At 34.8% G+C, this 12,364-nt stretch overlaps 1 protein-coding gene across 1 annotated transcript in view; it reads right to left on the bottom strand.

The window, feature by feature from the left end:
* Positions 1-4,499: 4,499 nt before the first annotated feature.
* The window catches only part of LOC136037899 (peptidyl-glycine alpha-amidating monooxygenase-like), an 89,321-nt gene continuing 81,456 nt past the window's right edge, over positions 4,500-12,364 (bottom strand). Inside the window, exon 15 of the mRNA XM_065720753.1 lies at positions 4,500-7,292. Within this exon, the coding sequence (XP_065576825.1) occupies positions 7,120-7,292 (173 nt within the window). The 3' untranslated portion in view covers positions 4,500-7,119. The remainder of the gene's footprint in view (positions 7,293-12,364) is intronic.

The raw sequence follows: 12,364 nt of genomic DNA, 5'->3' as shown, positions 1-12,364 counted from the left end.
GGTCTTATTGCTTCTTAAAAAAAGAGGTACTCGTTATTTATACGGAACACACCCAAGAAGTAATATTATATTAATCCTAATGAAATATGCCAAAATTTGATGAAAATACATTACTTTATTTATATAATAATATAATTTAGGCTATATATTTGCATGTTAGGGGGTATGGGGGTAAAGTGACTTCATCTAACCTTATCCTCACACCCTAATGTGCAAATTTATAGCCCAAGTTTTAAAAGTCCAATGCATTCTAATCACCTGTTATTTGTCTTTGTCGCTATATAACTGGTTTTCATCGATCTTTTCGTTACTATCCTTAGAAATTATCCTTAATATACTCTCATTCCCAGACCTATTGTTAGGGACTTCGTTGGTCATGTTAAATCTAAGGGTTTAGATCTGGGAACTTTCAACTATTCTAAACAAAATGTCTATCTCAAACTTTTGATCGAAGGGGGGCTAGTAGCCGTCTGATCTCTTTAGTCAAATAAAAGGGACACCAAAATTTTTAATTTTTGTTCTTTTTAGCCCTCTCCCGATATTCTAGCATCGTTGGCTCGATACAATCACCCCTGCGAAAAAACAGCATATTAACATGCTTCCGTGGTTTTTTCTTCTGGCGAAAAATACAAAATTCAACACTTGAATTTGGCAGAAATGGGGTTGAAACCTCAAAATTGGGTTCTCTGGTATGCCGAATTTAATGGTTTGATTTTAATTAAAATTCTTTCACTTTTAGTTGGTGTTTCCTCCCTCTTTCAAAAATTAGACAAATTTTAACAGTTTACGAATCTTTTATGGGTAAAACTAAGCTTAATAAATCTTCAAATTTTGAATCAACATAATATGCCAAAATTTCGTTTCTAGAGTTTGGGTCATTGTTGAGTCTTGTAGCTCCATTCTTACAGTTCTTTACCCCAAACTATTTGGTATGTTAGCACATATATAAAAAAAACTTAAAGAATAGGAAGTTATCTGCGCTTATTAGGTGTATCGGTTACAAATAAGAGAATTTTGAGAATTAATGGAGTTGTTTCGACTAGATATTAGAAGTAAAGATTAAAATCATTAGACAATTCCAAGAGTGAACATTCCCCCCTTACTCCTAACCGATTTCAATCATTAAACCACAATTGATTTAATTTATCTAGCTATACTAGCAATTTCATTATAAAATTATTAAGTTCTATTTTGTTTTTGAACGATTTCTTTTTTCATTTAGAAAATTATATTTAATTTATATATACCTCCTTATTTTTCAAAGACCCTATATCTGTTCTCTTTGCAGATGTAGAGTGTGTATTCATATTCATTATTCATTTCACTTCAAAGATTTTAACAGACGAAAATCTAATTTAGAACTGATAGACTACAGAGAAAAAAATATGAAGGCAAAAATACAACCTGAGCAAATGTTGTGAAACAGGAAGTGTAAAACATTTTTGCAATTTTTTGATGAACTAGGTTCACTTATTATCTTGATGATAATGGCCTACGATATATATCTGATATGGACATATGGTGGGAAGTCGGAGGTTTCAAAGGCGGTATATTTGCATAATTGCTGGTCTGGAACATACTGAAATACTTGAAATAGTGATAAATCCCTAGGGCTGGCAACACTAGTCACGACAGAAAATAGGTAATTTTTCTATAAAAATAAGGGATAAGTTAGGAAACGCTGAGAAAACTCCTAAAACTTTTATTTGACTCGATGTTTTCCGAATCTGAAAGAATTTCCTTACTTACCCCCAGGGTTCAATGTAACTTTTTGTGATAAGTTACAATTACTTATGAATATGTAATTATTGTGCTCTATTTAATGGCACATTGACAACAAAAATATTTTATTCAAGTAATTTGTAAATCAAACAGTTTAGTCTTACCCATCAAAAGTTACGAGTCTGAGAAAATTTGCCTTATTTTAGAAAACAGGGGAAACAACCCCTAAAAGTCATAGAATCTTGACGAAAATCACACCATCAGTGGAGAAGTTTCAAGCTCCTATCTACAAAAATGTGGAATTTTGTATTTTTTGTCAGAAGGCAGATAACGGATGCGTCTTTATTTGTTGTTTTTTTTCCCAGGGGTGAACGTATCGACCCACGGATATGTGTTTATTTGTTTTTTTTTCCAGGGGTGATCGTATCGACTCAGTGGTCCTAGAATGTCACGAGAAGGCTCATTCTAACGGAAATGAAAAGTTCTAGTGCCGTTTTTAAGTGACCAAAAAAATTGGAGGGCACCTAGGCCCCCTCCCACGCTAATTATTTTCCCAAAGTCACCAGATCAAAATTCTGAGAGAGCCATTTTATTCAGTGTAGTCAAAAAACCTTATAACTATGTCTTTGGGGACGACCTACTCTCCCACAGTCCCCGTGGGAGGGGCCACAAGTTACAAACTTTGACCAGAGCTTACATATAGTAATGGTTATTTGGAAGTGTACAGACGTTTTCAAGGGGATTTTTAGGTTGGGGGGGGGAGTTGAGAAGAGGGGAATGTGTTGGCAGAACTTTCCTTGGAGGAATTTGTCATGGGGGAAGAAAATTTCCATGAAGAGAGCGCAGGATTTTCTAGCATTATTTAAAAAAAGAAAAACAATGAAAAAATAAATATGACAAAGTTTTTTCAACTGAAAGTAAGGATAAGCATTAAAACTTAAAACGAACAGAAATTATTACGCATATGATGGACTCACCTCCTCCTAATACCTCGCTCTTTACGCTAAAGTATTTTTAGTAATTTAAACTATTTATTCTACGGCTTTTGTGATTCAGGGGTCATTCTTAAAAAATTGGGACAAAATTTAAGCTTTATTGTAAAGAGTGAGTTACTGACGAGGGGGTGAACCCCTTCATATACGTACTAAAAACATGAGAATACAGAAGTTCGTTACGTAAGCTAATTTGTAAGTTACGTATATTTTTTACTAATAAAAACATTCGTAAAAAAATTAAAAGTTCTAGTTGCATTCTTAAGTAACCAAAAAATCGGAGGGCAACTAGGCCTCCTCCCCTGCTCCTTTTTTTCTCAAAATTATTCGACCAAAACTATGAGAAAGAAAGTAACAGATTTTAACAGAAAGTAAGGAGCAACATTAAAAGTTAAACCGAACAGAAATTACTTCGCATATGAAAGGGGATGCTTCCTCATCAACGCCCCGCTCTTTACGCAAAAGGTTTTTACTATTTTAAAAAGTAGAATTAAGAGAAAGAGTCAAACTTTAGCGTAAAGAGCGGGGCGTTGATGAGGAAGCATCCCCTTTCATATACGAAGTAATTTCTGTTCCTTTTAAGTTTTAATGTAACTCCTAATGTCGCGCTATATATGCTAATATAGTAGTAGTAGTAGTAGTAGTAGTAGCAGTAATAGTAGTAGCAGTAATAGGAGTAGTAGTAGTAGTAGTAATAGTAGTTGTAGTGGTCCCAAACTTTGATATTACTCTCCGAGAATTTTTTTTTTCTAATTTGGGAGGTTCGAAATAAAAATCACCAACACACTCTTAAGAACCCTTTTTTTGCTCTTAAGAACCCTTTCACTGATATTGATCAACTGGGAACAGTTGAATATCTTTATTAATGGTACGGAAAAGTGAAAAAGATTTCAGCACTTCTAATGCCAAAATATCAGAAGTAGTAATACAGACTTCATATTAAAATAAAGCCACATTAATCATCAATGCACTGTAAATTCACAAAAAGTACTAACTGGATTGGTTTTATGTCCAGAAACGACAATTCTATCTTCAGTACGCCTCTTAATGCACAAATTCAAGAAAATCAATGGAATCCCTAAGAAACTAAAATCCAATAAAAGAGCTACTTTGTTAATCAATTTCACATTGATAGATGAAAAACTTGCCATTTGTTATTAGAATTAACCAATGAACATTTCATAACCAAACTGAGAATGAATAAATAGGCTACCTTAAATCAAAACATAAAAATTACTTTTTACTTGTGATGCAACATGAAAGAAAGTTTTTCTTTTTTCTTTCTGAATTTTCCCTCTAGTTCGTTTTATTAGTTTACTTTTTACTTTATTAGTTTACTTAGTTTACTAGTTTATATTAGTTTACTAGTTTACTTTATTTTATTGCATGAATTGATGAAAATGTTATACATAAACGTTAAAAAACAACAAGTAACTTTATACTAAAATTTCCATAAACCCGATTACAGTTTTCTATACACCAACAATAATTTCTAGAAACAAGTCTGAAACTGTTTGTATACAATCAACCCACCTGTTATCAGTCTCAAACACAAGTTAATATATTAACTTTCTCGTGTTTTCAATTCCATTATTTCATTACATGTCAACTTTTGAGTTTCAATAAAAGCATAATAACTCAAGTCAGAAAAATTGGTCCTCATTTTATCACTACATTTGCCTAATTACACAATTTGCTCAATTACGCTTAATCACACTAGTTACTCAATTTGTGTAACTAATTACACAATCTATGAATAGCAAAAAAGAAAAGAAAAAAGGTCAATTGAAAAAATAAACTTTTATTTCAATTGGACAGCATACACAAATTAAAATACAGGAATGTACAAAACCTAAATAAGGAATGACCACAACCAAAGTTGACCAGAATCTTAATACCCTTGGAACCAAAAAAAGCAACAGAAGTAAGTAAAAACAAAAAAGAAAATTATTTTTAAGTAGTTAACAGGTTCACAAGAGTGGGGAATACATATAGCAATCGTAATCCCTGGACCGGTTTTTATATATGTGGAAAATTTGAAGTCCCTCGTAAAAGCCTTGAACGCATTTTAAACAAAATTAAAATCTAAAAAATAGAACTTCGCTCCTTACTTTCTTCCTTCTTTTTCTAACTGTTTTAAATTGGTCGAGTTTGCAATCCCTTCCATATACCTGCTAGGAATAGAGATAATGCTGAAAATTTGTAAACTTTGTATGCAATTTTGATACATTTTAAGCATACTAAACGATTAATTTGTTTTTTCTCTAACCATTAGCAGGGCTAGAATCTAGTCCTTCAATTCAATGAATTCAAAACGAACATACCAAAAAAAAAAAAAAAAACAAGAAGCGGAAGGAGAGGAAGATTGATAGATAGACAGAGAGAAAGAGAGAGAGAAAGAGAGAGAGAGAGAGAGAGAGAGAGAGAGAGAGAGAGAGAGAGGGAGGGAGAGGGAGAGAAAACAAAAGAAGCTTATAAGACCTTCGATTACGTAATTTAAGATGGAGAATAACACAACATAAGAACTAAATATCTATAAAGAGAGATAAGATAAGAACTATGAATCTACGTCTAATGATGACAAGCCGATTTTTCCACATAAATTCCATAAACATGAAGATTAGAACTCGAGCTAGAAACGATACACAGAATATATACAAAATCAGCGTGACTAAATCAACATTAACTAAAATTCACTCTGATGTTACAAAAGAAGAAGAAAAAAGCTGACATGACAAATTCCGTAATAATCAAAATTAAAACAGGTACCACCAGACACTAGACGAAATTTCACAAGGCAAAACTAGTGAATAATAATAGCAGAGGCAAAATTTAAGAGGGTTGTTAGAGATAATTTCTTCTATAATACCATTTCTATGGTACCAAATAACACTAACTGGAATACAATGGCATGTTATAAATACAAAATTTTGAATTTATAAGACAATAAATCAAAAGGAATACGAGTGTTAACAAAAACCTTAACATTTAAGATATACATATAACGTTGAATTTCACACATATTAAAATTCTGCAGAGGATTAAAAACTAGATAAATGTATAAACAAATCGTTCTGAGGAAGCCTGGAACGAAAAAGAAGCAAGAACTATTACGTATGAAGTATGTACGCATGACTTCTAAAATGATTCCTGAATAAAAGAAGTCTCGTAAAGTCATTATTATGAAAAAATATGTCTCTTGTGTTGCCCAAAAATACTTTAAAAATTAACATTGTGATGTTAATAGGAATTTTAAGGGGTTGGGAACAAGGACTTACAAAATTTCTTAATGTTTTCCTCCAAAACTACAAAGCCAATTACTCATAAAAAACAACAAAACCTACGGTCAGTGGCATCAATTCATGAAAATGTTGACTAGGGAGGAGGGGGCAAAATATGCTTACCAAATTTAGGTGGGAGGGAGACTCTTTAGTTTTTCTCTCTTTTTTTCCAATGAAAATACAAAAAAACATTTTTCATTGAAAATATAGAACAAACATGTGTTTTTCATATAGAGGGGACAGGAAGGAGCAAAAAAAAAATCTAGTGGGGATTCCTTCTCTTAGTTGGCGCCACTGTGTTCAGTATAAATATACCAGAATTAAAACTTGTAAATTTAGCTATGAATAAGAATAAATACATAATATGTTACGATTTGTTTTCTATCAGAAGGAATATTTTCTTTTAAATGAAAACTCCTTAATAGGTGCTTCGAAAAATTTTAGGGGGATTAGTTGCCCCCTGTTCTCCCAGTGTGCAACCCTCCATATGCGCTCTTTCGGACAAAGTTTTCGATTTCTTTTGATACGTTATAATCACAAAACACAATGAAAATAATGTCACCAGCCGTATTACCAGTGAGCATGTTATATATCAACAAATTTTTCATGGAAATAGATTTTCAGTATTTACACTGAGCTCTGACATTTTAAAAGTTGTACATTTAGTTAGTGTTTCATAGATTTTGGAATGAGAGCGTCTTTTTTTTGAAAAGAAAACTCTAAGCTTGATAGATTCCATCAATATTAAAAGGATTATTGTAAAGGATCACAGAATACTATGGTTTAGAACTAACAGGAAACTACACGAATTCCAAATCTGCTTCGGAATATACGTATTAAATTTCCAATGGAAATTTTCTTAATGTGAAATTTCAGAAGAATTTGTGAAATTTCATCTCAAACCACAAGAAATTGACTTTACTTGGTGAAAGTTAACTCTACATACTGACCACTTGAGAGCAAGACGGCAACACCTGACTTCGTAATGGTGAAACATAAACACTAGTTAAATTTTGATCATTTACCTCTGCTTTAGAATTGTTCATTTGCAGTCCTTTTTCTGTAGCACAACAAAAAATAGTAATAAAATCCTTTTAAATTATATTCTAGGTACGATCCACCCTTCAACATTTCGCGTTTTTCTTACTATTTGCAATTGCTGTATATAACACATCGTCATCTTCACTGTCTGTCGTCTCTTCTTCGCTATCCAGCGGAAGAGTGTCATCCTGTCGCACCCTTTTAAACCCAGTACGATTTCGTTTATTTCTCCACCATACAGCTGGAGGCTCAGGAGCTGAAAAAAAAGTTTGATTGGGAGACAGGTGTTATCTGAGTTATAAAGTGACAAAGGCATGTAAACAAAAACATCACACATGTAAGATGAGAACAAATGAGAATGCAAAAATGAATCATAAAAAAAGTGATAAGTAAGTTAACTGTTCAATTTTGCCCTGCCTGGTTCTGCCCTAGGAATGACGCATGGGAGGATGATAGATAGACTTATCTATTAACAAATGAATTGACATCATCTTTATACAATCCTAATAAGGGCTTATGCTAGATTTGCCTCTCACTCAATCAGACTATCTGTCTTGGCTTTTTCCACAATTAACCATGGCTTGATGCCCAAAACTACTTGATTTTAATTCAAAACAGTTAACTCAAACTGTTAATTCAAAACGTCAATATTAACCAAAACTAAAAAAGAATGGGAGTTTGAAAACAATAAATAATGTGAAAGGATAAATACTAGTATTCCACATTGGGACTATGGGCAAAAATATTTCAGGGGGGAGGAGGAGCGGGACTAAAAATTAAGTTAGTTATTGTAAAAAAATGCGGTAGAATGTTAATATTTACGTTTAATATGGGTTGCTCTCTGACTTTGTGTCCTCCCTCCATCTTTTCAGGTGGCAACAAACAGAACAAATACTTTTATGAGTTCGCAAATGAATTTTCCTTTTAAACGTCACAGAGATTTATTTGAAACTATTACGAAAAGATAGATAGTGTATTTTAAAGCCAAAAACACGGCCATGATTAAACATAAACATAAAACATAAGCGATTATTACAAAACACTTAGTTTAAAATACTACATTTACCTAATGCTAGTCCTGATTACTATGAAATGCGGTCATGTACACAAGAAAAAAAGCACAAATATAATAAATTTACATCAGTCAACATAAATCAGTCAACATAAAAAAAAACACTTAAATGAAACACTACGTTTACTTAATACTAGGATTTTTTTTGAAAACATAATCTCCAGATATCTCGCTATTCTACAAATAAACTGAGGCGACGTACTATTTAAGACACCCGCAGGTATTAACTCACTTTTTCCAAATATCTCTTTCCTTATCGTAGAGAGCCCCTGGCACCGGATCAAGCAATGCACCAAATCATCCTCTCTAACTTTGCAAAGTGGGTTAGTATCCCTGTCTTCATTACAACATGTTTCTTTTGAGTATCTTTTAAATCTTGCACCAATTGGAATGCAGTTAGCCCTAAGCTGCATCCACAAGTCAAATATCTCCAGCTGATAAATTCAGCTTAAGGTAGAACTCGTGTCCATAATCTACCTTAATAGCTTTATAAACCTTTAATGTTTCTGATTTCTTTATCTCTTCACTCTATTTTTGGAATACTCGATTTTCTAACACTATCTTAATCTCATTCTCCCAAATTGTATTTATATCCAATGGTCCTCTACTTTCATTCTACACAAAAGAAAACTCTGTTTTGCCTAAAATGTCTTTTATTTTTAGTGGCCATGATCTTTTCCCCCCTGCGAGAGCAAAACTTCATAAGCTGCCTTAACCAAGATGTCACTCGGCAACTTGACGAATCTCAATCAAAACTTAATTATTGATACCAGTATGTGATTCTTTAGTGGCCATACACATAGATCCCCATTTAAACAACTGCGAATAAGTCGTTCTATGTAGCCCAAACAATCTCTGAAAGTGCTTTTGATTCTATAATGAAGAATGTTATCTGCCCTTAATGGAAATAAATATATCTGAATTCCATCTTCCATTACTTTGGAAAATATATCCAAGATGCTTTATTTTATTCACAGCTTGTATAATATACCCTTCAAAGCAAAATCTACAATCACATTCATTATTTCTCTTGTTAAATATAACTACATTTGATTTAAATAACGACAAAGACCACTCTGCCTTTCCATCACAAACAAAAAAACAAGAAGAAATATAGGGAATTTCTCAAGACAGTGGGAAACAAATAAGAATGAATATTTCGGCCCTATGTCCAAGGGCCGTCCTCAGCAAATACAAAATATATAATAAAAAACAACTTACAAGAGGATAAAATCAATAAAACTAAAATGAACAGTTTTTCAAAACAGTCCCAGCATCCTTACCTCAGCGAAGTTCAACCAGGACTCACAAATTAGACTGAATATTCAGCCCTATGTCCTATGGGGGACATATGGCCCTATGTCCTGACTGAGTCCTGGTTGAACTTCGCTAAGGTAAGGATGCTGGGACTGTTTTGAAAAACTGTTCATTTTGGTTTTATTGATTTTATCCTCTTGTAATTTGTTTTTTTCTTATATATTTTGTATTTGCTGAGGACGGCCCTTGGACATAGGGCCGAAATATTCATTCTAATTTGTTTCCCACTGTCTTGAGAAATTCCCTATTGTTCTTCTTGTTTTTGGTGTTTACATTTGATTTCTAAACATTTACCTGAAGGCACTTCACGTTTAAATAATCTCCTAGTAAATCTAGTAGCTTCTGTAAACAGCGTGCCAATTTCGCCACTAGAGCAGTATCATCTGCAAACAACAAAACTGAAAAGTCTTATTACCGAATCTCACTGCTGGAGCCCTTTTTTTTTCTAACAAGCGCTAAGAGCTCATATGGCACTTGTGACGAGGCAAGAAGAGCTAAGAGCTAAGAGATCATATGGTATGAGCTCTAGCAAAATTCTATGAATCAATAGATTGATTTAAAAGGAAAATATGAGGCTTAATGCCGGTCAGGATTTAAAATAAAACTCTGAGTCACGATGTCCTCCTAAATATCAAAATTCATTAAGATCCGATCACCCACTCGTATGTTATAAATACCTAATTTTTTCTAATTTTTCCTCTCCCTTTAGCCCCCCAAATGGTCGAATCTGGGAAAACGACTTTATCAAGTCAATTTGTGCAGCTCCCTGACACGCCTACCAATTTTCATCGTCCTAGCACGTCCAGCAGCACCAAACTCGCCAAATCACGGAGCCCCTCCCCCCAACTCCCCCAAAGAGAGCGAATCAAGTAAGCTTCCGTCAATCACGTATCAAGGACATTTGCTTATTCTATCCACCAAGCTTCATCCCGATTCCTCCACTCGAAATGTTTTCCAAGATTCCCCCTCCAGCTCCCCCCAATGTCAAAAGATCTGGTCGGGATTTGAAATAAGAGCTCTGAGACATGAATTCCTTCTAAATATCAAATTTCATTAAGATCCGATCACCTATTCGTAAAATAAAAATACCCCAATTTTCACGTTTTCCAAGAATTCCTGTTTTCCCCTCCAAGTCCCCCCAATGTCACAGGATCTGGTCTGAATTTAAAATTAGAGCTTTAAAGCGCAAGACCCTTCTAAATATCAAATATCATTAAGATCTGGTCACCCTTACGTAAGTTACAAATACCTCAGCTTTCAAAATTACCCTCCCCCCCCCCCCCAACTCCGCCAAAGAGAGCATATCTGGTCCAATTATGTCAGCCACGTGTCTCAGACAGGTTTTTATTCTTCCCATCCAGTTTCATCCTGATGTCACCGCTTTAAGTATTTTCTAAGATTTCCGGTTCCCCTCAACTCCCCCCCCCCCCAATTACGCTGGATCCGGTTGAGATTCATAATAAGAGATCTGAGTCACGAGGTCCTTCTAAATATAAAGTTTCATGAAGATCCGATCACTCCTTCGTAAGTTAAAAATACGTCATTTTTTCTAATACTTCAGAATAAACTCCCCCCCCCAATAAAGCGGTTCCGTTCCAATTATGTAAATCAAGTATCTAAGACTTCTGCTTATTTTTCCCACCAAGTTTCATCCCGATCCCTCCAATCTAAGCGTTTTCCATGATTTTAGGTTCCCTCACCCCAAACTCCCCCCAATGTCACCAGATCCGGTCGGGACTTAAAAAAAGAGCTTTGAGACACGATATCCTTCAAATATCAAATTTCATTGAGATCCGATAACCCGTTCGTAAGTTAAAAATACCTCATTTTTTCTAATTTTTCAGAATTAACCCCCCCCCCCCAACTGCCCCAGAGAGATCAAATCCGTTCCAGTTATGTCAATCATGTATCTAGAACTTGTGCTTATTTTTCCCACCAAGTTTCATCCCGATCCCTCCACTCTAAGTGTTTTCCAAGTTTTAGGTTTCCCCCTCCCAACTCTCCCCCAATGTCACCAGATTTGTTTGGAATTTAAATTAAGAGCTCTGAGACACGACATCCTTCTAAATTTCAAATTTCATTGAGATCCGATCACCGTTCGTACGTTAAAAATACCTAATTTTTTCTAATTTTTCAGAATTAACCCCCCCCCCCGACTACCCCAAAGAGAGCGGATCCGTTCCGGTTATGTCAATCATGTATCTAGGACTTGTGCTTATTTTTCTCACCAAGTTTCATCCCGATCCCTCCACTCTAAGTGTTTTCCAAGTTTTAGGTTCCCCCTCTCAACTCTCCCCCCTCCGATGTCACCAGATCCGATCGGGATTTAAAATAAGAGCTCTGAGACACGTAATCCTTCTAAATATCAAATTTCATTGAGATCTGATTACCCGTTCGTAAGTTAAAAATACCTCATTTTTTCTAATTTTTCAGAATTATCCCCCCCCCCCCCAACTACCCCAAAGAGAGCGGATCCGTTCCGGTTATGTCAATCATGTATCTAGGACTTGTGCTTATTTTTTCCACCAAGTTTCATCTCGATCCCTCCACTCTAAGTCTTTTCCAAGTTTTAGGTTTCCCCCTCCCAACTCCCCCCCCCCCCCCCCCCCCAATGTCACCAGATCCGGTCGGGATTTAAAATAACAGCTCTGAGACACGATATCCTTCCAAACAAGAAATTTCATTGAGATCTGATCAACCGTTCGTAAGTTAAAAATACTTCCATTTTTCTATTTTTTCCGAATTAACGGGCCCCCCACTCTCCCCAGATGGTCAAATCGGGAAAACGACTATTTCTAATTTAATCTGGTCCGGTCCCTGATACGCCTGCCAAATTTCATCGTCCTAGCTTACCTGGAAGTGCCTAAAGTAGCAAAACCAGGACCGACAGAATTTGCGATTGCTATATGTCACTTGGTTAATACCAAGTGCCATAAAAA

This window comes from Artemia franciscana, chromosome 17 (assembly GCF_032884065.1).
Source record: "Artemia franciscana chromosome 17, ASM3288406v1, whole genome shotgun sequence".
Taxonomy (NCBI): Eukaryota; Metazoa; Arthropoda; class Branchiopoda; order Anostraca; family Artemiidae; genus Artemia; species Artemia franciscana.
The sequence above is the reverse complement of the archived record's forward strand: the minus strand, read 5'-3'. Positions and strand labels throughout refer to the sequence as shown.